The sequence below is a fragment of the Mus caroli genome, unplaced genomic scaffold (genome assembly GCF_978045245.1).
Source record: "Mus caroli unplaced genomic scaffold, Mus_caroli_1 scaffold_4, whole genome shotgun sequence".
Classification (NCBI taxonomy): domain Eukaryota; kingdom Metazoa; phylum Chordata; class Mammalia; order Rodentia; family Muridae; genus Mus; species Mus caroli.
In genome coordinates, this window is record NW_028227259.1 from 141,840,323 (window position 1) to 141,867,751 (window position 27,429).

The following is a 27,429-nucleotide window of genomic DNA, read 5'->3' on the forward strand; positions in this document are numbered from 1 at the left end:
CCCCCAAAGATCTTGTTCTAGAGGCCATGAGATCCTTCGCAGTCTCTAAAGTTTGGTCTGGCCATCACAAGTCTTCTCGAGGGGGACTTTGGCAGGTCTGACGACTTTCCCTCTCTGAACTGGAAACCCCCTCACCAGTCAACCCCAGCATTCCCATTAGGGACTCAAGACTGCGCAGGAGGAAATGGTCCCTTCTGTTGAGACAACAGCCTGAGTGCTGAGTGGGGCATCCCTCGCCCTTCCTCACTTCTCGGATGCTGGTTTGCTCCCCAGTAAACACAGCTAGCACCCAACCCTAACCCTGCACTGTCAGGCCGCCCAGCGCGCGCCTTTTACGATCTTTACCTGCATCTCAAAAATTCTAGCTCACCCACCTCCTTCTGTCTAGCGAATGGAGCACCTCCTAGCCCATGCTATTGGTAGGCAGAACCGTCCCTCAGAGAAGAGGCCGGGACAGGTTTCTTTTGTAGGTTCTAATTGGTCTTCTTCACAGTCACTCGCCTAGATCTAGACTGCAATTGGTCTTGGTTGAAAAAGCAGGTTTGTGGTCTCTGGGTCTCTAATACCCTAAAGTTGAGACCTGTAGTCCCCGCCTCCTGGGCGGGTCTCATTGGATCCATCTCCAGCCTCGAGAGTTGTGATTGGATGTCGCTGCGCGGGGCGGGCCGACCAGGAACCGCGGCCGTTGGCGGGGTGCTCCTCTCTCACCCCTCCCTTCCCTCAGTGTAATCTAGAATTGGGAGGCTCCACCCCCTGCCGTTTTCTGATTGGGCACTTCTAACGCGTCTCTGGTTCATGATTGGCCCGCGGAGTTCCTGACCCTCGCTTCCTCCCTTCAGTGGCGACTACGGCGGCTCCGAGGAGGGGGAAGGGCGAGAAGGGCCGGCCGGTGCCGTCAGTCAGGCAGAGGGAGCCGCCGAGAGCGGATGGCGGCAGCGGTAGCGGGCCCACTCGCCGCCGGGGGTGAGGAAGCTGCAGCTTCAGTGTCCTTGCCAGGGTCTCCTGGTCTACCTGGGAGCCGTAGCGCAGAACGAGCCCTAGAGGAGGCTGTGGCCACCGGGACCCTGAACTTGTCCAACCGGCGTTTGAAGCACTTCCCCCGGGGCGCGGCCCGCAGTTACGACTTGTCAGACATCACCCAGGCCGGTGAGTTGCGCTGGTGCCCAGAGAGCAGGGGAACCCATACTGGACTGCGACCCTCATTTGCATAGCCCCGCCTCGCGTTCGATTGGGCCCACCCCTTCACCTGGCAGTCTTGCATGCTCGCCCCTTGGGATTGGCATTGAGCCCGCGACCTCCCCTCCCCTGTGTAAGAACCACTGGACAATGAGTTCGCTTCAAGAGTGCACAGAACACTTTTGGCCGAGCTCTAGGAGACTCTTCCCCTTTATTTGCATATTGCGCACCTGTAGCATGGTCCCGCCCCTCACCTGGTAGGCTTCTTCAACCCTAGATCTGATCAACCCTTAAAGCAAGCTTCCATGTAGAGTCTATCATTAATCGCTACATTTTCACCCTTTTAGTCGCTTCCAACGTCTTTCTCACCCGTCCACCTCAATCTCAACAAGCCCCCGTTATCCCTTTCCTAAAGGGTCGCCCCTAACAACCCGACGTTTCTGCTTGCTTTTACCTAGTCTCCGCAAGTCCCAGCCCCTCTCCGCCGTCCACCCCAGCCTGTCTATGTAAGGAAGTGAATCTCCCGCCCTTAACTTTCCACCCATTATCTCCCTATCCCCTTTCTCTTCTTCCTGGCTTTATGAGGTCACTGTGGAGTTTGTGATCTCATAGGAACCCTATAATTCTGCTTTCCCCTTAGGGGAGAAACTTGAGGCAGCTTGCTGAAAGGAAGGACATTGTATCTCTTAGTTAGGAGTGCTGACCTCCTGGAGACTCTCCAGTCCCTGCCCTCAGGACCCCTCTAATCATGTCCACTCCACCCTGGTGGGTGTGTGTTTGGGATCCCACTAATCATGGGCACTCTACCCTTGGGTCTGTTATGGCCAGGCACTGGGGACTGTACTATGACAGGTGAGTCAGGCTGCTTAGGAGGCAGCCTATGAACTTGGGCTGGCAGCTGAGGGCGGGGGAATCACAACAGAGGGCTACATTCCGGGAGCCCCACCCCGGTCTGGGCTGGAAGTGTGAGGGCCCCTTCTGCTCCTCTCATCTGGTCCAGGGCTGGATCGAGCTGGATCAAAGAACACATTGCTCCAGTAGGTTCCTGCCCACCTGCAATTGTACCGGGCTGGCTGGGGCACAATCTCCCCTTACAGCTCTGGAGAGAAAAAGTTTAAATCTCTCTGTTTTTAAATGCTTTTTCCCTACACAGTTGAATGAGTCCTGGGAATGGGTGAGCCCCAGGAGCCATGCTTACCCCTCTTAGGTCCCCCCAGCCCCCCCCCCCCCTAGATTGACCTCAGCAGCTGTGTGACACTGGCCGTCTGTTCCCTTTCCCCTCCCCCTCTTGCTTGTTTTGTGACCAAGACCAAATGTTTTTCTTTACTTCCTCAGGGCTCTGTCTCAGTGAGTGGACTCTTGGGAAAACTACCAAGCCCTCCCAGCCCCTCCTAGCTCCTGCCCCAACCTAATCTCCTCCTTCAACATTCCGGCCCAGGGTGCAGCTAGGGCTCCCCCGGGTGCAGGCTCACTGTGTGCTGAAGTGGGAAATTCCCTCTGTGCCTTCTTCAGTCTTGTTGGAGCCCAGTTCTAGGCAGGTGGGTTCCATTATGTCCAGCCGCTGTCCTCTGTCTTCTCTCTCCAAGCTGGGTGCTCCTAGCCTTGGAGGGCGTGTGTGTATGGCAGAAACCCAGAATTGCCTGGTGCCCTGTCCTCTGCCTCCCCTTACCCTCCAACCCAGACTAAGTGCTTCAGCATTGTGCCGCTGGGTTAGTGTGTCTCCTGCTTGCTGTCTTCCCTGAATGTTCCCTCCGTGGACTCCCCTGACAACCAAGGATTGTGTTCCTTTGACCTACTAGTAGAGACCTGGGTTGGGGCACGGCAAGTTCTAGCAAAGGAGAAGTGTTGATCACTCTCCCACAGACCACATCCTGTGCCCCTGAGCCCTGCCTCCTCCAGCCTGGGCTGCTTCCGCCCCTGACTTCTGCCCCTCTACTCTTTACCCAATCCCAGTTTGGTCTGCACTCCTATGCATGCATGCATAACACTTATGCATTTGTGAGCACAAAGGAAAGAGGCAGGTGTTGGGCATGGGTGGAGGACCAGATGCGGGCCTCCCACCGTCTCCGGAACTGTTCTTCCCATATCAGCTCAGTCTGTGTTCAGTGGGGCAGGAGCAAAGAAGAGAAAGCAGTTTGCAGGGCATCAGGCTACTATCCCCTGAGAAACAGATGTACAAGCCACAGCCTAATGGATTGTTTCTACTCCGTTTCCTGTCACAAGACACATTTCCTTTGGGGAATGTTCCCCAGCTTCTCTTAGCTTTTGCCCCCTACTGAAGGAGGACCTTTAAAGAAGCTCACAACCACTCTGGCCTGGGTTTCCCCTAAAATACCCAGACACCTCCTAGGGCATCCTGAACAGAACAAACAGAAATGTGGCTTCTAGGGGTCTGTGGTCTGTGTCTCCACACTGGAGGGAGCTGTGGGCTTAGTGCCTCTGCCACGGCCATAGTGAGCCAGTCTTTGAGATAAGAGGGTGTTAGCCTCTTACCTCAGCTCCTTGCTCTGCTCATAGTAAACGTAAAGACCCTGGGCCTCAGGCAGAGGAACGGTGCTGAGGTTGGAAAAGGGCAGCCGGCCTGGGGACCAGGGAACCCCAGTGAAACCCCTTAAGTACTCTGAGAAGTTGGTCCCAGCTCCAGCTTAGCCTTCTGCCTTTCCCTCCCTGACTTCCTGAGCTAAGTGTTCCTAGTCGTCTTTTGGTCCTGGAGGCTCATGAAAAACTGGCCAAGTATCAGGGTCTCACTTAATCCCAAAAGCCAGGATATCTCTGTTCGTGATTTCTTCCCTATGCTGAAAACAGGTTGATGCTAGGAGGAAGGGCTCTTTCTCCCTGTGGCCCCCCAGAGGTTTCTGCATTCTCCTCTTGACCTTTCCTGCCTATCACCTTACTGTTGTTTTCAACTTGTCTTTCTTGTGCTGGGATCACATCCAGAGCCTGCTGTGTGCTAGACCCATTGAGTCGCATCCAGCCCTAGCCAGGCCCTGCTTTTGGGGGGGAGCGGGGAGAGTGAGTGCATGCTCAGAGGTGGAGGCCGGAGGAAGAGGATGTTGGGGTGCTGCTCTGTCACTCCACCCGGCAGCCCAGAAACCCAGGTCATTTCTGCCGGCTCCTCTCCCACCCTCCCCACAGCACTGAGGTCACAGGTACATGTTTATGCCCAGTGTTTTACATGAGTGCCGGGATCTAACTCAGATCCTCATGTGTGTGGAGTCAGTGTGTTATTCACTAAGCCTCCTCTTTATCCCTCTGACTCTCTTTACAAGCAAGGCCCCCTTGTGTGATCTCCCGCCTTTCAGCTCTCCTGACATCTCAGCACACACAACCGCAGAATTATAGACCCTCCTGTACGCTACCAGGAGAAATCTTCATTTGTCCGATTTTTTGCTGGGTGGGACAGAGTCGAATCTTGAACTCTGAATAAAAAGCCAGATATGGCCGTGTTCACTTGCAGTCCCACCCCTGGGGAGGCCTGGATTCTTCTCTCTCAGCATTCTGATTGCTGCAATTACAGGCATGAGCCACCACGTGTAGCTTCATATGTGAATTTAAAGAGTATGTTTATGGTCTGTTATTACACTCCCAAGTCTGGGCTTCTCCAGCTGTGTCCCTCTGGCCTTCTCTTTGCCTTTCTGGTCATGCTTATTTTATGCTTTGGTTTATAGACTTATTGTCCCCCCAGGGAGGCCAGGTTTATGAACACATGAATACAGGTTATATGTATACATGTGTTGTATATGTGTGCACACACCTATGGAAGCTGGGGGTACCCCAGCTGGTGTTCAGGTACCATCCACTTTGCCTCTCTGAGACAGAGTCTCTTCATTGACCTGGTCACTGAATCAGCTAGGCTGACTGGTCAGCTGGCCAACGAGCACCAAGGATCCACTTGTCCCTGCCTCTCCAGTGGTGGGATTGCAAGCGAACACTGCTGGACCTTACACTGGATTCTGGGGATTGAACTTCATGTGTGGCAGGCCTTTATCCACTTAGTTCTCGCCTTAACCCTATGGGCTTGATTCTTTAGGTCAGTGGGGGATATGGAGCTAGGCAGCTGCTTCAGGGGACATTCAGCCCCCCTGTTGTGTGAGGCCGAACCTTTTCTCAGCTCATTCCAGACCCTTACTTTCCTTAGACTTGTCTCGGAACCGGTTTCCCGAGGTGCCTGAGGCAGCTTGCCAGCTGGTGTCCCTGGAAGGCCTGAGCCTCTACCACAATTGCCTGAAATGCCTGAACCCAGCCTTGGGGAATCTTACAGCCCTCACCTACCTCAACCTCAGGTAGTGGGGCTTATTCTGTGGACCTCGAAGACCCTTTATTCCCTCCCGAATGGTTCTCCCAGACCCAGGAGGAGGCCTGGTGCTTGGTGCTTTGCCTGGGGTGTAAGCCTGCTGCCTTTCTCCCTTCCACAGCCGGAACCAGCTGTCGTCGTTGCCGTCCTACATCTGCCAGCTGCCCCTTCGAGTACTTATCATCAGCAACAACAAGTTAGGAGCCTTGCCTCCAGACATCAGCACCTTAGGAAGCCTGCGGCAGCTTGTGAGAATAAGGGACAAGGGCCAGAAGAGGGCCTGTTGAGCCAGGGCCTGGGGACTTGGGGGGGAGGGGTAGCAGGAAAAGGCTTGGACGAAAGGCAAGTAGCTAGAGAGAAATGGCAGAGTGATTTCTGCTGACCCTGGGCTTATAGAGCTTCCCTTCTCTGACCTAGGATGTGAGCAGCAATGAGCTGCAGTCCCTGCCCGTGGAGCTGTGTAGCCTCCGTTCCCTGCGGGATCTCAACGTTCGAAGGAACCAGCTCAGTACCCTGCCTGATGGTGAGGAAAGTGAGCCAGAGGGCATGGTGTCCGTGCTCATCTGTGTCTTCATCAGCTCGGCAGCAGTAACACATGTGCTGTACATACGCTGGGTGGCTTCTAAGCAGCCAGGCATTGCCCACAGTCAGATCTGGTGCTGTGTGGCCAGGTGGTATTAGAATTCCCATGGATAACAAACATACCTTCCTGTGTCCTCATCAACAGAGCAGAGAGAGCGCGCACCAGGACCTCTGGCTCGTTTTATAAGGATGCTAATCCTCTCTGGACTCTGCTCTCATGACTTGAATTACTGCCCTAAGGCCCCACTTCTTTTTTTTTTATTAGATATTTTCTTCATTTACATTTCAAATGCTATTCCCAAAGCCCCCTATACCTTCCCCCTGCCCTGCTCCCCAACCTACCCACTCCCACTTCCTGGCCCTGGTGTTCCCCTGTACTGGGTGGGGCATATGATCTTCGCAATACCAAGGGCCTCTCCTCACATTGATGGCCGACTAGGCCATCCTTTTGCTATATGCAACTAGAGACACAGCTCTGGGGGTACTGGTTAGTTCATATTGTTGTTCCTCTTATAGGGTTGCAGACCCCTTTAGCTCCTTGGGTATTTTCTCTCACTCCTTCATTAGGGGACCTGTGTTCCATCCAATAGATGACTGTGAGCATCCACTTCTGTATTTGCCAGGCATTGGCATAGATTCACAAGAGAGAGTTATGTCAGGGTCCTGTCAGCAAAATCTTTCTGGCATATGCAATAGTGCCTAGGTTTGGTGGTTGTATATGGGATGGATCCCCGGGTGGGGCAGTCTCTGGATGGTCTTTCCTTCCGTCTTAGCTCCGAACTTTGTCTCTGTGGCTCCTTCCATAGGTATTTTGTTCCCCAGGCCCCACTTCTTAGTACCAATCACTTTAATAGTTATGATTTCAACATACAAAATGGGGGAGGGGGCACAAACATTTAACTTGAAATAATACTTCTACCTTGGAGAAGCCACAGGCAAGAAATCCTTTGAAAATAACCTTGCCTTCGTTGCTCAGGGATTTTCAGTGTCTAAAGCAAACTGTAAACAGTTGTATTTGCTTCTGACCATGGCAACCCTCCGAGGCTGGGCAGGCACGCACTCCTAGTTCTGCTTTTACGAGTGTGGAGACAGGGTAGGGAAGAAAGGTAGGAGGGAATCAGGCAACTGTAGAACCCTAAGGTTGGAAGGGATCTGAAGGGCCCACCCAACACCCACCTCACCCCAGCAGGAGCTCTTGAAACAACGCTAGTCACGTGGTGCTCTTGAATCTCCTCTGGAGGACTCTGAACTGGGAGGGTCCCTGATATCAGAGCTTAAGCAGTCCTGTCTAATGGAGTAGTTATGACACACCAACATTTGACAGTCACCGCTGGGATGCAGTGTACCTTCTCATGTTCACCCAGCCACGTTCTGGTGTGTGTGCTTCCTGTGTTTCAGGTGGGGAGTCCCATACATGTGACTGAGATCTGAGACCAGCCCTCAAAGGTTGAGTGGCTTAATGGAGGAGAGGCAGCCATTCATAGGGAACTGCGAGGGGCAGGAGGCTTGGGAACCCAGGAGGGGGCAGTGGGGTTCTGGGGAGTCTGGGAGATGGTATCCAGAAGCTCAGGCACAGCTGACCTTAGAGAATGCTCCATCCTTCATCCAGGTGGAGGAGTACCATGTACAGAGCACAGAGGCAGGGATAGCGTGGTCTATCTTGGGCAGTTAGAAAGACAAGGTAGATAGGAGGAGGCAGGAAGGGTGCAGACTTGGCGTTGAAGACCAAGAGTAATGGCCATCCATTTTCCCTGCCTCCTCCCACTCCTCTCTGCCTCGGCCTCTGCCCTCCCAGTCTGTTAAGTGTCTTCATTACAAAATACGTGAAGCCAAGGAATTTTGTCTTGTTTAGTTGAGACAGGGTCTCACTATGTAAACCAGACTGGCCTGGAGCTCACAGACATCTGCTTGCCTCTGCCTCCCGAGTACTGGCATTAAAGGTGTGTGCCACCCTACCTGGCTGGAATTTTGCCTTTTTTTTGTTTTGCTTTTTGAGAGTTAGTTCAGGCTGCCCTCCAGTGTGTAGGCAAGAATGGCCTTGAACCCCACTTCTCTTGCTCTCACCTCTGAGTGTTGGGATTACAGGCATGTGCCACTTTAGCAGTTCTGGCTGTGTGGTTTTGGGAGGCTTTTGAGCAGTAACATCAGTTGGTTTGTGTCTTGCGCTGCTCTTTGGAGAATGTAGGATGAATTCCCGGGTGGGGGTGGCAGGAGAGGAGGATGCATAGTGCTGAACTCAGCTGTGAGGGAGGAGAGGAGCAGCCTTTTGTTTCTGGGAAGTGAGCTGAGCCAGCCAGGGTTGGAGGTGCTATGATGGAGCTAGGGTTGACTGACTGCCCAGAGCCAAGTTAAAGGAAGAGAATTCAAGGCCTTCACCTGGGCATCTCCTAACTCTCCCTGTGCCCCAACTATAGAGCTGGGAGACCTTCCTCTGGTCCGCCTGGATTTCTCCTGTAACCGCGTCTCCCGAATCCCGGTCTCCTTCTGCCGCCTCAGGCACCTGCAGGTCGTTCTGCTGGATAGCAACCCCCTACAGAGTCCACCTGCCCAGGTAAGGTGCAGCCTGGGTGGAGCCTGAGGACAGTGGTGCTCTGAGGTAGCGTGGGAGGATCCGACAGGGCTTAGGGAGCCACCTCTTCTCTTGCATGTGCCCCTCACACAGATATGCCTGAAGGGGAAACTTCACATCTTCAAGTACCTAACAATGGAAGCTGGCCGGAGGGGAGCCGCCCTCGGGGACCTGGTCCCTTCCCGCCCCCCAAGTTTTAGTCCTTGGTAAGGCCCAGGGGAAGGAATCCCCTTCTTGGGACCAAAGAACTCCCCTGGATTCCAGTGGGAGGGTAGGGGTGCCGCCAGCCTGGGACTGACCGGGTCTTCCTGGCTGCTCCAGCCCTGCCGAAGATTTATTTCCGGGACGTCGTTATGATGGTGGCTTGGACTCAGGCTTCCATAGCGTCGACAGTGGCAGCAAGAGGTGGTCAGGAAATGAGGTAAGGACCTCCTTTGCAAGGGCATTTGGGGATGTCATTGGGACTGGGACTGGGGACTCTATACCTAATAGGTTAGTATCTCAGTAAGAGGTCATGGCTGGGGCTCCTTCCCCTACTATCCCCAAGAGGCAGGCCCTCCACTTGATCCCAGTCTCTACTGTGCAGTCTGAACCCATATGGTCCCCAGCCCTGCATGGAGCCCATGTCCCATCTCTGCCTCTCTGCCTTAAAGTCCACAGATGATTTTTCAGAGCTGTCTTTCCGGATCTCGGAGCTGGCTCGGGATCCCCGGGGGCCTAGACAACCTAGGGAAGATGGCGCTGGTGAGCAAGGGAATTTGCCCAGGAAGTGATGAGTGAGTATGGGCTGGAAGCCCCCTCCTGCTTGCTGGCTGACAGGCCCTGGTCTTGCAGGCGATGGAGACCTGGAGCAGATTGACTTTATTGACAGCCACGTTCCTGGGGAAGATGAAGAGCGAAGTGCAGCTGAGGTTAGGAGCCAGGCCTGTCCCTGGGCAGGTGGAGAGGCACTGATCAGTGTAAATGGGGGCCAGGCCTCTCTTCAGCTCTGCTGTCCTCTCTTCAGGAGCAGCTGCCTTCTGAATTAAGCCTTGCAGCAGGGGATGTGGAGAAGCCATCTAGCAGCAGGTATTCCAACCCCCAAGCCCACTCTTCTCCCTCCTACTCCACAGCCTGGGCACCTCCCTTCCACTGACAAAGGTCTCTCTTGTCCTGTCTTCTGCCAGGCGAGAGGAGCCTGCAGGGGAGGAGAGGCGGCGCCCAGACACTTTGCAGTTGTGGCAGGAACGGGAGCGGAAGCAACAGCAACAGAGTGGGGGGTGGGGGTCCCCCAGGAAGGACAGGTAAGGAAGGGCTCAGGGCCTGACAGGGACAGATGCAAATGCCTCTCAGACTTCTGTTCTACAGAATTCCAGGCCTGACTGCCCAGCTTTTTCCTCTTCTGCTTCTCCAGCGTCCTGAAGCGGGGGATCCGAGCTGCCGGGGCAGGTGCTTCAGCCCCATCCACACAGGCCACCTGCAAGTAGGTGTCCTCTGAGACCCACCTCCCTAGGCCTTCCTCGTGGCCGGCCTTCTCTGAGTCCCTTCTTTTTTCCTCAGTGGCCCACCAAAGTCCAGCACTACCCAACTGGGAGTTTCAGGGGGGCAGGGAGCTCCCACACCACCCCCCACCTCCCAGGACCCCCTTCCTGTATCTGGACCAGGTAGGACATTGATGGCTTGGAGATGGTTGGGACATAGAGGCCTGAAGGAAGAATGGGCTACTGAGGGTTGTCTCTGTTGCCTATCCCTGGCTCTCCCCCCAGTGACAGCTCCTGTTCCCAGGCCACTGGGCTCCATTCAGAGACCAAACAGCTTCCTCTTCCGTTCCTCTTCTCAGAGTGGCTCAAGTAAGTCTTTCTCTTCCTGGCACTAACCTTGGGACTCGTATCTCTCTCTCTCTTTTTTTTTTTTTTTAAGGTTTTTCGAGACAGGGTTTCTCTGTGTAGCCCTGGCTGTCCTGGAACTCACTCTGTAGACCAGGCTGGCCTCCAACTCAGAAATCTGCCTGCCTCTACCTCCCGAGTGCTGGGTTTAAAGGCGTGCGCTACCACTGTCTGGCAGGACTCCTAACTCTTGAGGCTTGTGTCTCTTAGGGTGTTGTCCCTGTTCATGGAAAATCCCGTAGGCTGGAATCTGTATTGGTATCAGACTGTTGGAAGCAGGCTCCAAAATTTATCCATGAAGCAGAGCTATCCCTGTCCTCCTTTTCCTCCTAGGTCCTTCCTCTCCAGAGTCTGTTTTGAGACCTCGGCCGTTTCCTCAGGAGAAGGAGCTAATATCCCAACTTCGCCAGGTGAGCAAAGTGATATTCTCAGAGGCCTGGCCCAGCATGGCGTCTCCTTTCCCTCTCCTTCCTCAGCCCACAACTCCTGTCATTGAGGAGGGGAAGGGATGGAGGGAGTGACCCTGCTGACCCCAGCTGCTGCTTCTGTCTCTGTTTCCAGGTCCTAGAGTCGCGGCTGCAGCAGCCCCTACCTGAGGACCTGGCAGAAGCTCTCGCCAACGGGGTCCTCCTTTGCCAGCTGGCGAACCAGCTGCGGCCCCGCTCTGTACCCTTCATTCATGTGCCCTCACCTGCTGTGGTCAGTGGGAGCCCAAAAGGAAGAAGAGGGGAAGGGATGTGACTCTGGCTTTGCCTTTCCAAATTTCTTCCCTTTCTCCTCTGTCTCCAGCCAAAGCTCAGTGCTCTCAAGTCTCGGAAGAATGTAGAGAGTTTCCTAGAAGCCTGTCGGAAAATGGGTGTACCTGAGGTATGGGGCTGCACTCTGCTCTGGAGCATGTTGGTGTCTAGGGCTCAGCTGAAACTGCATGAGGGGCGGAGTTCCATCCTCTGGGGTGTTCGCTCCTACAGGAAGCATGTGTCCTGGTCCCACCCCTTAGATCTCCTGCCCTGCTCTCCCTCCCTGTCCTGCATGTCCTGCATGTCTGCATGTCGGTAATGGCTCTGGCTGTTGTCCTGGTTTGTGAGGGCAGGGTGGGAAGGCCCGTGGCTTGATGTTGCTAACTTCTGTGATTTGTCCTTGTCCATCTGCCCTGTCCTCCCTCCCCAGGCTGACCTGTGCTCGCCCTCGGATCTCCTCCGGGGCACCGCCCAGGGGCTGCAGACCGTCCTGGAGGCTGTGATCCTGGTTGGGGGCAAGGCCCCTCTCCCAGTCCAGCCCTCCTCTGGTCTGGGTGGCTTCCTCCTCTTCTACGTGGTCTTCATGCTGCTGCTCTATGTCGTCTACACTCGGCTCCTGGGCTCCTAGGACCCACGTTGCCCTTTCCTTCCCCACCTTCTATTTATAAGACCTCCTGTCCAACCGGTGGTGCCTTCAGCCCTACCAAAGACACTAGTGTCCCCTCACCAACGCTGACCTCAGAAGCCCCACTCTCATACCCACAATACCCTTACCCTTAGTGCTGATGGTGCCTTCATGTTCTCCCGGCCAGCCCTCCGTCCCCCGTCGGATGACAGGACTGTGGCTTTTCTCTTCTGTTCTCCCTCCCCCTACCGGCTGCTATGGGGGAGCTAAATTATCTCTGTTTTGTAGAGAGAACTATTAGCAGGGGATGTGAGCCCAGCATGGGCCCCTGGCTCTGTGTATAAACTGTATAGATTGTCACCTCTGTGTGTGTGTGTGTGAGCTCCTGCTGCAGCCAGGTCTTGTCCTGCCTGGGCTACCTGCCTGTGCAAGCATTTCCCTTTGGAAATGACAGGCCTCTCCTGTCCCAGTCCCCTGTGTTAACCACCCTTCTGTTATCTGCTGGCAGCTTCCATGTGTCATTTGTCCCCAGATATGGGGCAGTGTCTACCAGGAGTCCCCACCCTCTTAACCTTGCTGGGGGAATTCGAGGGGAAAACTTAACCTGGGCCCCTCCCCCCAGGAGTCCCTGTGCCAGCCCCACCACATCCTGGAAGAGGAAGGGGCCCCTGGAAGGGGCCTCCCTCACATCGCTGCTGTCCTTCACGCACTTCTGGAACAGCCTTAGGGGTAGAGGTTGGGGGCTCTGGGCCCCAACTACCATCGGACCTGTCCTGGGAGCAGATGACACCTGGGCCCTGCCAATTAACAAGGATTTGGTGACCATGGTCTTGTGTGTAGCACTGGCCTTGGGTATCCCCTTGCCGTTAGGCTGCTTCGGGTACAGCCCCCATCTGGGTGAAGAGCGTTGTGTCAAACACAATAAAAAGAAGCCCAGAGGCCTGTAGGTTGATCCTCAGGTGTGTGCCTGCCTGTCCATGAATGCGCGAGCTTTTCGGGGACCTGAGTCCTCTACTGTGAGTCCCAGTGTAGACTGCTATATTTCTGTGCCTGGCAGAGGAGCATTGCCGGCACAAGTGCCCCGTGCCTCTGCCGCCAGGGGGAGCCCTTGAGAACCTGGTGGGAGCGTGCCACGTGGCTGAAGAAACGCTGGCGCAGGCGTCGTGGCGACACCTCTGAGGTGGGCTAGGACTTGGGCGCTCATGTAGTCAGGGCCGCGCGCAAGCGCAAGCACGGCGGTGGGTATTGCCTGGTGCTTCACCAGACGCAGGATGTTGCCTTGGCTTGGGCCATGGGCCACAGGCCAGGAGGAGGCAACAGAGGGGCTAGGCCTCCCCACCGGCAGTGGTCACGGAGAGGCCTTGAGCTCTGGAGAGGAAACCATGAAGGAGCAAGAAACGCCTGTGCAGGACAGGTGAGGGCTTGGTGGGGGCCGCTAGGAGGCGTTGTGGGCGCTTTCCAAAACTGAAAATCTAGGAGATCGGGACTGGGAAATGGGTATATTTGTTGGTCCTGCGACTAACTTAGGTCAGCATTAGGAAGGGAAGTGAGTGGGGAAGCCTGTCCTTCCCTTCACACAGCTCACAGCCCCAGGCCCTCAGCCCATCTGAGCCAGGAAGAAAGCAGCTGCCGCCTTCCAGGCACCTGGCTACTGAGCCGACTGCAGAAGCCTCAGGTAGGTACCAGGTCGGCACCAGGTCGTGCTGTTTTTACCCGCAAGGCCCCAGAGAGTCCGAGCCTGTTCTAATCTCGTCTCTCTCGTTCACAGTACCTCTTTCTCCCCGGGTGACCTCCCAGGTCACCCCCTCAAGGATGACTCCACTGCCACTTCGGGATCCCAGCCACCAGGCTAATGCAGGACCTCAGCTGGTGGTGAGCTGGGGGATTTGTGGTTGTGTCTCCAGGTAGCAGGGGTGCCAAGAGAGATGGAACTCAGTGACTTCCTGTTCTCCACAGGGGCCCAGCTGTGGGCCAGGGGTATCTTTGTCTAATAGGACACTGTGCCATCCTTCCTGGCCTATGTATGATAACTGGGGCAGGAGCCCAACCACCTCAGGACGTCCAGAGGAAGAGCAGGTGGTGTCTAAGGATACAGGTACTGATCTTGGTCCCAACAGCTCAGTTGTGAAGTTGCCAGGGAAGCTGCATTGAGGGCTGGGGAGGAAGGCCAAGGCCACCAAGCTAGCAGGCTGTCTTTCAGGGGTCCCGGTGAGAAACTATGAAGATGTCTTTCTCTTGGATCCTCTACTACCATGTGGGCAGCGTGTTCCCCTAATCCTGTCCAAGCCCCCTCAGCAGGTAAGAGTGAGCCTCCCTCCATTCTCTTCTCCCTTTCTCCATTCAAAGCCAGGAGGACAAGCTTCCCTTTTTTGTCTTCTCAGGCAATGGACTCCAGGAAGCTGCTGCTCCCACCACCCATCATGTCGCCCTCTGTGCATCCCTCCTCATCCCAGGCCTGCTCCTCCACCTGGCTCAGCGAGGCAGAGATGATCGCCCTTGCTGGTCTGCTGCAGATGAGCCAGGGAGAGCAGGCACCCAACACTGTGGCAAGCTCTCTGCCTTCCACCAGATGCCCAGACCCTGTCTCTGTCTCTGAAGACCCAGGTCCCAGTGGTGACCAGAGCTGTTCTGGGAGTACTGACACATAGACCATATAGTACCCCAATAACCACAGTCCATAGTGTACCCTGCCCCCCTCTCCTCCACAGGTGCTTCTCCCCCAAGCTGTTTTGTTGACAATAAATCAGAGTTTGCAAACCAGGCTCTCTGCAGTGGGACATGGGCTGCGGATCAGGCTGGGTCCCATTATACCATTTGTTCTTCCTCCAGGCCTCCTTACTCATTGGTCACACACTACATGGGGTGGGGGGATCCATTGAACAAGACAGTCAGGGAGAAGGGCACCTTTAATGGGTGGGTTGGGCTGCACTCTGGGAAGTGAGGAACTCGATTGTGTCTGCTGGGCCCAGAGAAAGGTCAGATGAGCACTGGCTGCTTGGGGAGCACTGGCTGCTTGGGGAGCACTGGCTGCTTGGGGAGCACTGGCTGCTTGGGGAGCACTGGCTGCTTGGGGAGCACTGGCTGCTTGAGGAGCACTGGCTGCTTGGGGAGCACCGGCTGCTTGGGGAGCACCGGCTGCTTGGGGAGCACTGGCTGCTTGGGGAGCACCGGCTGCTTGGGGAGCACTGGCTGCTTGGGGAGCACTGGCTGCTTGGGGAGCACTGGCTGCTTGGGGAGCACCGGCTGCTTGGGGAGCACTGGCTGCTTGGGGAGCACTGGCTGCTTGGGGAGCACTGGCTGCTTGGGGAGCACCGGCTGCTTGGGGAGCACTGGCTGCTTGGGGAGCACTGGCTGCTTGGGGAGCACTGGCTGCTTGGGGAGCACTGGCTGCTTGGGGAGCACTGGCTGCTTGGGGAGCACTGGCTGCTTGGGGAGCACCGGCTGCTTGGGGAGCACTGGCTGCTTGGGGAGCACCGTCATGATCCCTGATGCTCCTCCCATTGTTTCGGAGCCTTAGGAATTCCGCTGTGGCTTGAAAAAACCGGGTTAGGATAATGTCTTGGCAGAGGAGACACAATGACATCTAGTTGCCAACATGTGAGGGGACAGAGCTGTCCCAAACCAGGGTGAGAGTCTTCATCCAGGCTTGGGCCACAGCTAGCCTGAGACTGATTCTGTGGGCATTCATCTGAGAAGGGTTTTATTTGTTTGTTGTTTGGATTGCGAGTGGGGGGAGGGTTGGGAGGGCAGAGAGTTCTAGTGTTTTCTCTGAAGAGTCGGATTCTTTTGGAGCACGTCTTCCTGGGCGTTTCCTAGGTGGGCAGCATAGCAGCTCATGGTGGCCTCAGGGTTCCTGGGTCCTGTGTGCTGAGCTGAACAGTACTAAGGTTTCCTCCTCTTCTCCTCTCTGCCCTGACCAATACCTGGGTCTCCTCACCTGACTATCTCCCAGAAGTTCTAGAACTTGATGCTGGCATAGCTATGTGGATTCTTCCCTGGGGCTGCTCCAGAAACCTCCAGGGGAGGGACCAGGTCCAGGTCCACATAGTTGAGGCAGCTGTCCAGAGACCCCAGCCTAGCACTGTCCGTTCCTACGTAGTCAGGGATGGACATGTAGTCCCCAGAGAGCTCTGACCCTTGGGAACAGCGGGGCTGAGCCACTGTGGGTCTCCATCTGTCTCTCAGACTACAGTGGGCACCCGGATGCCCAAGATCAGACTCCCTGGCCTTGAGCTCGTAGTAAAAAGGCCCGGGTAAAAATCTATTCATGGGTACATACTCTGTGCTCTCACAATCCTCAAGCTGCTTATTAGGATCTGCCCTGGCAGGGGTGGGAGGAAGGCCTGGGGGCGCCATCCACATATAGTCACCTGCTTCTCCTCCCCCCATGTGGACATAGTCATTCCTGACTCCCATGGTGATGTAGTTCCCGCCCAGATCTAGTCCCTTGTAGGAGTGTGTTGACCCCATCCTTTCCAGGGGCTTGAAGTAGTCCTGCTTTGCTTGATCACTGGGGCTTCTTGCTTGTGCTGCCGATGCAGGGATTTCATATGGTGTCGGGGTAGGAGCTGCAGGAACACTCTTTGGAGAATTTCCCTGTGGTGGCTCAGCTTTGCCAGCTGCATTGCTCCCTAGCCGCTTCATGGCAGCCAGGACTGTCTCGTGAATGCTTTGGGCCACCACTGCATCAGGGGCCTGCAGCCATAGCTCACCAGGACCAATGGGCGCTGAGCGCCCGAGTTCCAGGAAGAAAAAAGAGTCTGCGTGGCCGCAGCGGCGCACACTGAGCAAGGACAAGCGCAGGACTGGTGGTGGTGTTGCCCGGCTGTCTCTGGAACCTTTGCTTCCTGGCTTTCGCAGAAGGCTCAGGGCCCCAGAACCCAGGCACAGGCGATAGCTGCCGCTGCTCAGGCCTTGTGCTCTCCCCAGCCCCTTGGACCGCAGTGTCACAGGCCAGACGTCCTGGAATGGGGCGAAGATCCAAGACTCAGGGGCCTCTTGGGGACTGAAACCTGGAGAGAATTGGCAAGTCACTGGGAGGCAGGGGTTGGGGTCACCAGGTCCCAGGTGACCAAGACGTTTTATACGTCTTCTCTCTCTCTCTCTCTCTCTCTCTCTCTCTCTCTCTCTCTCTCTCTCTCTCTCTCTCTCTCTCTCTCTCTCTCTCTCTTTTTAGCTTAAGATTTGAACCTCAGGCCCGGCGTGGTGGCGCACGCCTTTGATCCCAGCACTTGGGAGGCGAATTTCTGAGTTCGAGGCCAGCCTGGTCTACAGAGTGAGTTCCAGGACAGCCAGGGCCACACAGAGAGACCCTGTCTCGAAAAAACAAAAACAAAACAAAAATTTGAACCTCAGTTGATCTGAGGGAAACGGGTTCAAGATAAACTAAGTCAGCAACCCCCTGACCTCCCCGTCGCTCACCCAAGGCTCACCCATAGCAGTAGCAGCAGCTGCTGCGGCGGTGGCGCGCACCTCGAGCAGGGCGCTGTACCATGCTTGCTGCTCTGCTTCGCTGGCCGCCGCCACGCCCAGGCTGCTGTCGCTGGTATAGATGACGATCAGGTGGCGCTGACGGGCATCTGCGCGCTTGCTAATAGTGCAGGCACCCTCCAGGCTAACGGTACGCCGGGGTCTAGGTGGGCGGCAGCCGCTGGCCAAGAACTTCTTCTCGCTCTCGTAGCACTCCAGGCGTGGTGGGTCAGCGCGCAGCACGAAAAAGCGGCGGCGCTGGGACTTCTGCTTCCTCAGATGGCCACAGAGCCGCACGTCGGGCGGGCAGGGCCAAGGAAACGGTGAGCCGAGGGACATGTCGGTGGACTCGCCCCCGGAGGAGACTGTGGGGCCCGTACCTGCAGGCTTCATTTCCAGCCAAAGACAGTAAACTGTCCCCAGAAGAACTGATTTGAATGGGTCTGGTCCCCTGAGCTACCACCCGCTTGGGACAAGTAGACCTGGGAGACTGCAGCCCGTCTAGCTGCCCTGCATCTCTACACGCCCTCTCCTGACTTGGAGTGAACAAGGACCCTGTACACAGGAGTGCGTGTGTCCCAGTGGCCAGTGACACCAGAACTCCTAGGTCTAAGGGAGGCTGACCCAGCTGGGTCAGCCTCCTTGTTGGAATCTCCACCCCTTCAAGTTAACCCTCCCACGCCCGAGTGCAGGAATTTGAGTTTAGGATTCATAGGCTAGAGTAGGAGCCCTGCACCGCTGGGACCAAACTTTCACAGGGGCGGGGGAGTGAGGGGGGGCATCTCTACCAATCAGCTGACTGGATATGGGGGTGGAGGAGTACCGCCAGAGGCAGCCTGGGGCAATCTCGAAAGCCAGAAAGCCAGGGTGCAGAAGCAGAAGCGGCTGTGGTTAGCAGCGATGGCACTAGTGATTATAAGAGTGGCCTGGTCTAGCAGGCCATCCTGATAGCAGCAGTTCTCCAGGGAGGAGCCTCCTCACTGAGCCTCTAGTTGTATAAGTCCTCAGTGTTCTTTCCCTTCCCACCCAGAGATGATCTTTGTGTCTTTGCTTCTGAGCTATCCAGGAAACAGTGGCTGCTGAGCAGTGTGCCGAACTGCTAACTGCAGTTCTTCAATGAGTTTGGGTTGATGGATACCCCAGGATAAGGAAACCAAACTAGATTGGTCTCTGGTAACCAGCCGCACCCCCTCCCCCAGATTCCCACGCATGCAAATGTCCACTGAAGGATATGTGAAAGAGGACTTAGTCTCTCGGGGATACCTTCCTCAAAGTGCCCCTGACTACCAGCCAAATGCCAACTTGAACCTGATGGTGGCTGTGGTCACAGGAGCTGGGATCCTGTGGCAGACATCCTGGTGACCCTTTGTATCCTGAGAGGTTTAGGTGGGGTCAGAGATCATAGGACACAAATGCACATGCTTATTGGAGGCTGGAAGACAACCTCTCGTATTCCTCAAGAGCGATCCCTCTTGTTTTTGAGACAGGCTTAGAACTTGTCTAGTAGGTTAGATTTGCAGGCCTGGAAGGCACAGGCATATCATATGTCTGACTCCACTTCCCCTGCCTGAGGTTACAGTGCATGCTACCACACCCAGCTTAGAAAATATTATGTGTGTTGTACAGGCTGTCCCCTGCATGTGGTCAGAGGTCAGCTTCTGGAAGTGGGGCCTCACCTTCCACCTTTTTTTGTTTGTTTGTTTTTGTTTTTTGTTTTTTCCAGACAGGGTTTCTCTGTGTAGCCCTGGCTGTCCTGGAACCCAACTCTGTAGACCAGGCTGGCCTCGAACTCAGAAATCCGCCTGCCTCTGCCTCCCAAGCGCTGGGATCAAAGGCATGCGCCACCATGCCCGGCTAGCCTTCCACCTTTTTGAAGCAGGGACTCTCTCTGCTACCGCACTGTGTACCCCAGGCATTTAAAGATAGTAGTGGCCGTTATTTTTTTAGGCAGGGTTTCTCTGTAGCTCTGGCTGCCCTGGGACTCAGAGAGCTGCCTGCCTCTGCCTTCTGAGTGTTGGGATAAAAAGCACGTGTCCTGTTGTAGTCTTCTAGCTTGCTCTAGAAGTACTGCGGTTATAATGAACTGGGATTCTACTTTTTATGTGGGTTCTGATGATCAAATTTGGGCCATTGGGTCTGCACAGCAAGCATGTTTCTAATTGAACTACGTCCCCAGCCCCTTGGATATTTTGTTTCTCCATATTAGGGTCACATGGGGGTGCGGAGTGGTGTGACACATTCTGTCAGACAAAGCTTAGTTGACAAGTCATGGTGCCTTAGCAGACCTGCCAATACCCTAATGCTGTGGCCAGCAAAATCCATGTGGGGAAAGATAACGGTATACAGAGAAGAAAAGGCCAAGCCCTGAGACCCTGGTAGGGGACTTGGGGGAGGTACTCCCTTAGGTAAGGGACACATTTAACAGGTAAACAGAACCAAGACAACCTGGGTCGGTCTTCTTCTCAGGATAGTTCAGGGGCAGCCCAAGCAGCAGAGGTCTATGACCCATTTGTGATCCTGAATCCTAGAGAAATCACTGCTGTAATGAAGCTGGGTTGGGATCTGTTCCCACCCCCCCAGTCAGGTTTCTTTGTGAAGTCCTGGCTGTCCTGGAACCCCCTTTATAGGCACTCAGAGATCCGACTACCCCTGCCTCCCAAGTGAGTGCTGGTCTTAGAGGCATTTAAACTACCATTGCCCGTCTGCTTTAAAGCTGCACATCTTTGAGCACCTTTTCAAGTGCTGCATGGAAAGTAGACACCCAGTACCAACAGACATCATAGGTATGGGCCTTTCGTGCCAGAGGCCTGCCCCAGGTGCCTCCCAGCCGTGCAGAGCCCCACCCAGAGCTGAAAGAAATGTTCAACGTTCAGTCGGCAAACCCTGGAAGATGGCCCCTTGGATTATGTACTCATGCAAGTTTGAGACTTGAGCTGGGTAGTCAGGATACACAGAGAGCTGGCCATGGCCATGTGCAGCCATAAACCCAGGGCCCTGAGTGAGAGGGGAGCGGAGACAGGATGGTTTCCAGACACTCTCTAGCCTGCTAGCCTGGAGTATGCAATGGCGAACAAGACTCCATCTCAAAGGAAACTGAGCTTCACTCCCTCAGGATTGAGTTGAGGCATCCAGGAAGGGTCTTTTCCTATCTTCTTCCTGCTTCCCTGACCCTGGTTATCTTGCAAACATCTGTCCTTGTGAAATCACATCTGCTGTCACAGAGACAGCTCCAAATGTTCTGTGTCACTCAGCCCTGGAGTGCTGGGTAAAAGATAAAGCAGGAAGCAGCAGCCACCCGAGGACCTGGGGTGTGGACTAAGAGAGAGCATAGCGGTGTGCAGTAGTGTACAGAGAGGTGAGCAGTGTCTAGTGACGTGATACGCTGGGTACCAGAAGCCTGGCTTACCTCAGTTGCCATAGCAACAACTCTTCTCTGGGCTCTACCTAAGCACATATTTTACAGTCTTCTGAAACCCCAGCAACTCAGGAAGTAGCATATTAGGGGCTCTGCTAGGTTGGGGGCACACCACATCTCTATGGAAGACTCTTGTTAGCAGGAGTAGGAATCCAGAGAACCTTTGGGATGGCTTGTGATTCTTCTCTGGGTGTGTGTGGGGTGGGTGGGTGAGGGGGACAACTAAGCTATGTAATGAGGTTTGGTACTCACAGAAACTGCCCATGGGTGATTGGCTGACAGACAGACCGGAGCCAGGGTAGCTGTCACCTGCATAGCATAGCTAGAGCATTGGCCAGGGGCGGTGTAGAGAGAAGGACGTGGCCAGATGTGTATAAGTCAAGTCCCAGGCCCCCCACCCCCGAGGTGTGTATGTGCAAGTATGTGCATCTGTCCAGACTTACAGCCGTCAGGTGAGGCTGTGCAAAGAGGACAAACAAGCCCACTCGGTTCCTTTATTCTACACACTGGGGATGTTCCTGTTGTTTTTGCCACTGGTCTGGAGAGGTTAGACAGAGGAAGGTTGCTGAGCCCTTCTCTGCCAGGGCCCCAGCCTCAGCTCAGGGGATGTTTGAGGCTAACCCTGGGTAGATTCTCAGTCAGAAGGCTGTCCAGGTCCACACCAGACAGAGGGACAGGAGGGGAGGAGGCTAGGAGGACCTGGACACAGGCAACAGGCAGGCAACAGGAAGTCCCTGGGACACAGTGCAGTTTGATTTATACATAAAAGGGGCCCTGGGTTTTTTTGTTGTTGTTGTTTTTTTTTTTTTTTAGGGCCCTTTAAAACTAAAGTTATCTGAAGCCAGAGTGTTCCAGGGAAGCTGTGTTTAAAAAAAAAAAAAACCAACCTTGCCCTTACTCCTGGCTTCAAGCAGAATGGGGGGAAAGGGAAGGGCCAGAGATATGGTTCCTTTGGTAGAATGCTTGATTCCTAGCACCTTGTGAAACTGTGTGGTGGCATGTCAGAAATTCAGTCACACTTGGTTACACAGTGTGTCTGAGGCCGGCCTGAGCTCCACAGTGAGTTCCATGCAAGCCAGAGCTACACAGCCTCTGTGATTATGTCTCAAAAGCAGCAGCAGCAGCAAAAAAGAAACGGGAGGGGCAGCCTGGCGTCGGGGCACATACCTGGACTCTTATCCCTCAGGAGACTGAGGCAGCAGAACTAGTCTGAGGATAGCCCAAGCTACATAGGGAGAACTGGTGGTGGTGGGGGGAAACAGACTGCCATTATTAAAGATGAGAAAAGAAACAGAAAATATGGAAAAATCTAGTACAAAGGCTAGGGGCCAGCTGGGTGACCTCCCTCCCTCCCCCCCTCCCAGGAGAGGGAAGGAGGGGAGAGGCTAGGCTAGCGGAAACAGTAGAGACTGAGTCTTACTGCAGAGGGAAGGCCAAGCCTGGCTTAGCAAGAGCTACAGATCTTTCCAGAAACATCTATAAAGCAAAGGACTGACTGATAACTTAATTCCCACATCCCTTTGCTGGTCCCTATGGCAGGCCCAGAGAAATCCTAAGAATGAATAATTTAAAGGGCCAGGAACTCTTGGCGGAGGTCTGAAGGGCGGGGCCTCCCAGGGTAAACAGCAAGGCCAAGGCCTGGGTCTGTCTGCTGGAGGGGGATTTATCTCATGCGCAGGCAGCGCAAACACCTGGCCGATGACACAACAGCCACTGGTAAGGAACTGCTGGAGGCGCCGAGAACACTGAGGGGGCGGTTTACTTATCAACGCTACACTCAACCAGCTCCATGGCACCTGCCACCCTGCGCGATCACTACCACATCGGGCCCCTCACTGGTCTCCCAGCTTCTTGCTAACAGAGGGTGTGCAGTTCAGGTCAGTCAGTTGAGGTCACGTGTTTATCAGCCCAGGCAGTGAAGATCAGAAGATCCAAGTCAAGGCTCAGTCATGTTGACTGACTTGTGTCCACTCCAGCTGGCACAAAGCAAGACACTCAGAGCTTTTTTTTTTTTTTTTTAATCCTTTCAAACGCAATCTTTTCCGACATTGCCTCCAAACAAGCTTTGGTGCAGATATTTGGGAGCAGAGGGAGGAATGTGGAAAAAAGAAAAAACAAAACAAAACAAAAAAAAAAACCACAAAACTCCTCAGCCAATCGCAGACTTTTCATTGGAAAAGCCTAGCCTCTGGGGTACCCCTTCTCGTGTACATTGTGGAAAGCGTCAGGACACTTGGTTGTCCTCCCCTGAGCCCTGGGGCTCCGGGTTTGATTATCCAGGCACAGGCAGGAGTTACCCTACTCTTCAAGTTCCCGGGAGGAGGAGTCTAGACGAGTGCTCTACCACTGAACTACATCCTGAGTTCTCTGTTTTTACTTTTTATCGTTTTTTTTCCTTTGAGACGGAGGGTCTCAAAACTGTCCAGGCTAGTCTTGAACTTGTGATCCTCCTACCCAAGTCCCCCAAGTTCAAGGGTTGTCTGGGAGAAAAAGAATGGCCAGCGGTGTTTATCTGTTTACATATGTGTATGCATATATATATTTATTTATTTATGTATATAATAGCTATATTAGAAAAGTCTCTATTTATAAATATAAAACACTGGTATCCAAACATGACAGGGCTAACTAAAGTGCTTGACAGGAGGCGGGCACGCATACTCTGTAGGTCAAACTCCCCCACCCTGACGGACAAGATGAGGGGGCAGCTAGGAAGAACTGAGGTGGAGAGAAGTGGGTGTGGCCGAGTCTGGCAAACAAAAAGCACTAGACACCAGAAGCTCCGCAGTCCCAGGGCTATCTGGTGGCTTTCAACACCAGGCCTCATCTTTACCCTACATCCGAGCTTTGCTTCGATCTGGGAGGAAAGCGGCAGCTTTGGAAGGTTGGGTGTGGAGGAAGGAGCTGCTAGGGCTGTGCCTAGCTTCTCTCCCCACAGGCCAGGAGGGACAGGATCGAAGACTGTCTTCATACTTAATAATCTGACAGAACTACACCACTATGGGGTCTCCTGGTGGGCTTCTTCCTGGGTAGGTGTCCGGCGAGGAAGAGGAAGCCCCTGGGCGGCAGACCAGGAGGCTAGAGTCTGATTCATCTCCAAGTCACACTTCTAAACCTCCCCTCTTCCCAGGTCCATAAGCCCCGCAACCCAGGCCCAATCCCAGCCTCAGACCCACAGAAATGCCCCACAGGCAAATGGTCACCAGAGCTCTGAGGGGTGCAGCAGAAGTAGAAGTTGTCCCCCACACCCCCAGGAGGGGAGAGCCCCTTCTTCCCCCAGTGACACAGTGCTACAAGAATGGGTTTGTGGTTGGAGGTTTGGAGGCAAACGCTGAGGATCCAGTCTGCAAAGAGACAGCAAACGGTTACTAGATTAGGGGGATGGGGGGAACTGCTGGAGACCACCCAACGTAACTACTGGAGGAACAGACAGCAAGGGGGATTAGGGGACACTGAAGGGAGTGAGGGACTGAGTGGGGCCTGGGAGCTGGGTGTGGATGGACACATCTGAGATCTCAGCACTCAGATGTCTGAGGCAGGAGGAGCCTGAGTTTCAGCCTAGCCTGGGGTACACAATGCGACTCAGTCTCAAAAAAAGGGAGGAGGTGGGGTGTGCGTGTACCGGCTTCATGGGTACCTAAGCTTGAATCCTCAGCACCTATATAAAGCTGGGGTGGTCTCATGTGCACCTACAACCTCGGTGTCCCTCGAGGGACAGAGACGGGAGGATCACTGGGGTTCACCAGCCACCAGACTAGCTCCAGGTTCCGTGAGAGGCCCTATGTCAGGTGGAGCGTGATAGGGAAGGCCACCGGAAGTCCTCCTCTGGCCTCTGTGAGTGCATGGGTACACACACATGCACTCCAGGAAGGGATCTTAGTTATACCCCACATTACCACCTTCTGGAAAGATCTGTGTGTCTCCAATGTCACAGTGCAGTGATTACCATGAAAGGATTGGTAGAGATCCCAGCCGGCTGGCTCAGTGGCCTCTGCCCCAGCTTAGAGGTCCCCAAGTCGCCAAAGGAAGAGCCTGGGAGGCAAGGACAATAATTTGGTTGACTGTGTCTCTCACCTTCCTGAAGGGGAACAGCTTGCTACATTCCCAGGGAACACCCAAGAGGGATCCTTCCAGAATTCTTAGAAAAGTATGGAGCCATCAGGAGACAGAGGTAGCGCTGCAGCTCCTCTGGTCCCCCCTACTGGTCAGAAAGGGAAATAGGTCAAGTCTCCATCTGTACAGGCAACCAGCGCCCCACCCTGCTGTAAACTGTCTTCTTAAGGTTCAAGAAGTGTGGGCTGAAAACAAATCCTTAAAAATATTTTGGCCTGGCAGTGGTGGCCCAGGCCTTTAACCCAAGCAAGGCCAGCCTGGTCTACAGAGTAAGTTCCAGGATAGCCAGGGCTACACAGAGAAACCCTGTCTTGGAAAAAACAAAAACAAAAAGAAAACAAACAAAAAAATCGAGCCAGGTATAGTGGCACACATCTTTAATCCCAGCATTTGGGAGTCCAAGGCAGGCAGATTTCTGTGAATTCGAGGCCAGCCTGGTCTACAGAGTGAGTTCCAGACAGTCAGGGCTACACAGAGAGACCCTGTCTGGACAAACAGAATCAAAAGATTATAAACAGCCAAGCATAGTGTCATATTTAACCCCAGCACCCGGCAAGCTGGGAGGATCAGGAATTCAAGACTAGCCTGGGCTACACACTGCAAACCTATCTCAAAACAAAACAAAAAATAAGACAAGATAAAGAGGGGCTGGCAAGGTGGATCAGGGGTAAAGGCTTCTGCTGCCAACCTGATGACCTGAGTTTGATAGCCAGGACCCACACACTGGAAGGAGAGACCTGACTTATCACAAGTTGTCTGATCTTCATGGCAGTGCTATGCCACGCTCACCCAAACACACACAAACAAATGTTCAACAAAACAGGCGAAGGCTGGAGAGATGGCTCCACAGTTAAAAACACAGCCCACTCTTCCAGAGGACCAAGGTTCACATCATGCAGCCAAAACACCCACACATACCAAATAAACTTCCCTTTAAAAGGATATGCATATGGAGAGAGAGGGGTGTGTATAGGCTCCTGCCTTCTTTATTGGACTGGGAATGGAACTCAGTGTCCGTGGTGCCAGGCAAACTCTACAGTGAGCTCCGCTCCCGCCCTCTTTCTACTACGTGAGCATTCCCGGCAGGCCTTGCACTTGTCTCAGCCTCTTGATTGCTGGGATAAATGCACTTGCGCACTTGGTGTGCACAGTTTCTGTGTAAATGCAATGCCGTTCACATGAACTGCATGAGTATCTATGGAGTCCGGTGTGCATGTGGGGTGGGGGTGGGGTTCCTGGAACAGATCACACACAGTACTCGGAGGCTGCACTGTCCAGATGTACAGTGGGGATAAGCAGAGGAAAGAGGGGCTCATAACCGGTCCTCTTACCATTCTGCTGGTCGACCAGTCCAGCCTGTGTGGGGAACACGGGTGCAGAGAAGGGACTGGCAAAGGCCCCAGAGGGTGGCACTGGCTGAAGAAGGCCAGGCCGAACACTGCTCATCCCGAAGCCAGGCCCTGTGGAGCGAGAGAGGGGAGGCTCAAGCAGACTTCAGGCAGATGAGCTGACATTTTGTCACCTTAATGTCCCCATATAGAAAGTAAGGTCACTTTTCCCACAGTGGGAAGCCCTATAAGCCTGTGATCTCCGTGCTCCTGGGGCTCCTGGCTTGAAGGGTGCAGTGCTCGTGAACCATGCAGAACTGGGCCCACAGACAAGGGGACTTATGACCCCTCACTATGTCCGCTCTCATTGAGTCTCTCTCCCGGTGTCCCTCCCCCCTTATGAGGCAGGGTCTCACGTAGCCCAAGCTGTCCTTGAGCTCACTATGTAGCTAAGGATGGCCTTCTCCTGATCTTCTTATGCCTAGCTTCCCAGCGCTGGATGACAGCTCTGTGCCTTCATGCCCAGATCTGCTTTTATCCCTGAAATGGGCATGGGACCCATCTCACTGGGCCACCATAAGCTGATGGAGTGAGGCCCCGTGTGTGTGTGTGTGTGTGTGTGTGTGTGCATGCATGCGTGTGACTCTGCTCTAGGCGACCTCCTGTCTCCTCAGCCTGAGTCCCCATCGAGCTAACAGGATTTGAGGAGTTTAAGGGACAATATAGAGGCTGTGGAGGGCCCAGGGCAAGGAACTACAAGGCCTTGCTGACTAACAAGGACTCTGTTCATGACGGTTCTCTGATAGTTTAGGCTTGGAACACTGAAGGAAGAAAGCCTGGCTGTCCCAAGGGATGGATCTGCATAGGGGATTGGAGACAGGAGCATCATAGTGCCCTCAGCTAAGAGGAAAGACACTTGAGAACCGACTTGGGGGAAAGGCATGCTTCCCTCCCCCTCCTCCTCCTCTCTCCTCCCCCTCCCTCCCTCTCCTCCACTCACCCGCTTTTCTCTTGACTCTCCTTCCTTTAAATCTTTTTTTTTTTTTTTTTTTTTTGAGACAGAGTCTCACTATGTAGACCAGGCTGGCCCGGATCTTACTATGTACCCCAGCCTGTCCTTGAACTTGTGACGATCCTCTCTCTTAAGCAGTACTGGTATTATAGGGGCGCACCACCATGTGGCGCATTTTCTGTGACACTGTTATGGCACGGATGCTTCTATTTTTAGTCCACTAGGTGGCTTGGATTTACAGCTG

General features: G+C 54.3%; 4 protein-coding genes across 11 annotated transcripts in view; 2 read left to right on the top strand and 2 right to left on the bottom strand.

Moving 5' to 3' along the window:
- Positions 1 to 859: 859 nt before the first annotated feature.
- Lrch4 (leucine rich repeats and calponin homology domain containing 4) lies at positions 860 to 12,800 on the top strand. Of its 3 annotated transcripts, none has more exons than XM_021161927.2 (18): positions 860 to 1,146; positions 5,315 to 5,459; positions 5,592 to 5,718; positions 5,888 to 5,993; positions 8,467 to 8,603; positions 8,715 to 8,827; positions 8,943 to 9,042; positions 9,275 to 9,365; positions 9,456 to 9,532; positions 9,628 to 9,689; positions 9,788 to 9,904; positions 10,015 to 10,083; positions 10,161 to 10,264; positions 10,367 to 10,450; positions 10,820 to 10,896; positions 11,048 to 11,185; positions 11,276 to 11,353; positions 11,654 to 12,800. In XM_021161927.2, the coding sequence occupies exons 1-18, from the start codon at positions 927 to 929 to the stop codon at positions 11,849 to 11,851; spliced, it is 2,043 nt and encodes a 680-aa protein (XP_021017586.1). In that variant the 5' UTR covers positions 860 to 926; the 3' UTR covers positions 11,852 to 12,800. The 3 variants fall into 3 exon arrangements, with proteins under 3 accessions (XP_021017586.1, XP_085693480.1, XP_021017587.1); XM_085837354.1 differs by having other exon boundaries at positions 12,471 to 12,800; XM_021161928.3 differs by lacking the exon at positions 860 to 1,146 and adding an exon at positions 1,886 to 2,028.
- A 264-nt stretch (positions 12,801 to 13,064) lies between these two features.
- On the top strand, positions 13,065 to 14,610 carry Sap25 (Sin3A associated protein 25). The gene is made up of 6 exons (XM_029477755.2): positions 13,065 to 13,262; positions 13,429 to 13,523; positions 13,617 to 13,720; positions 13,805 to 13,943; positions 14,049 to 14,146; positions 14,230 to 14,610. The coding sequence occupies exons 1-6, from the start codon at positions 13,120 to 13,122 to the stop codon at positions 14,494 to 14,496; spliced, it is 846 nt and encodes a 281-aa protein (XP_029333615.1). The 5' UTR covers positions 13,065 to 13,119; the 3' UTR covers positions 14,497 to 14,610.
- Positions 14,611 to 15,428: 818 nt separating this feature from the next.
- Positions 15,429 to 17,879, bottom strand: LOC110293997 (uncharacterized). The gene is made up of 2 exons (XM_021161930.3): positions 17,281 to 17,879; positions 15,429 to 16,860 (listed from the first exon to the last, which is right to left on the bottom strand). The coding sequence occupies exons 1-2, from the start codon at positions 17,708 to 17,710 to the stop codon at positions 15,806 to 15,808; spliced, it is 1,485 nt and encodes a 494-aa protein (XP_021017589.1). The 5' UTR covers positions 17,711 to 17,879; the 3' UTR covers positions 15,429 to 15,805.
- A 4,845-nt stretch (positions 17,880 to 22,724) lies between these two features.
- Agfg2 (ArfGAP with FG repeats 2) overlaps positions 22,725 to 27,429 on the bottom strand; it is a 34,216-nt gene continuing 29,511 nt past the window's right edge. For all 6 annotated transcript variants that reach the window (XM_021163613.3, XM_021163615.3, XM_021163612.3 and 3 more), the window contains 3 exons: positions 26,177 to 26,305; positions 24,679 to 24,764; positions 22,725 to 24,076 (listed from right to left, as the gene is read on the bottom strand). In XM_021163613.3, the coding sequence (XP_021019272.1) occupies positions 24,023 to 24,076; positions 24,679 to 24,764; positions 26,177 to 26,305 (269 nt within the window). In that variant the 3' untranslated portion in view covers positions 22,725 to 24,022. The remainder of the gene's footprint in view (positions 24,077 to 24,678; positions 24,765 to 26,176; positions 26,306 to 27,429) is intronic.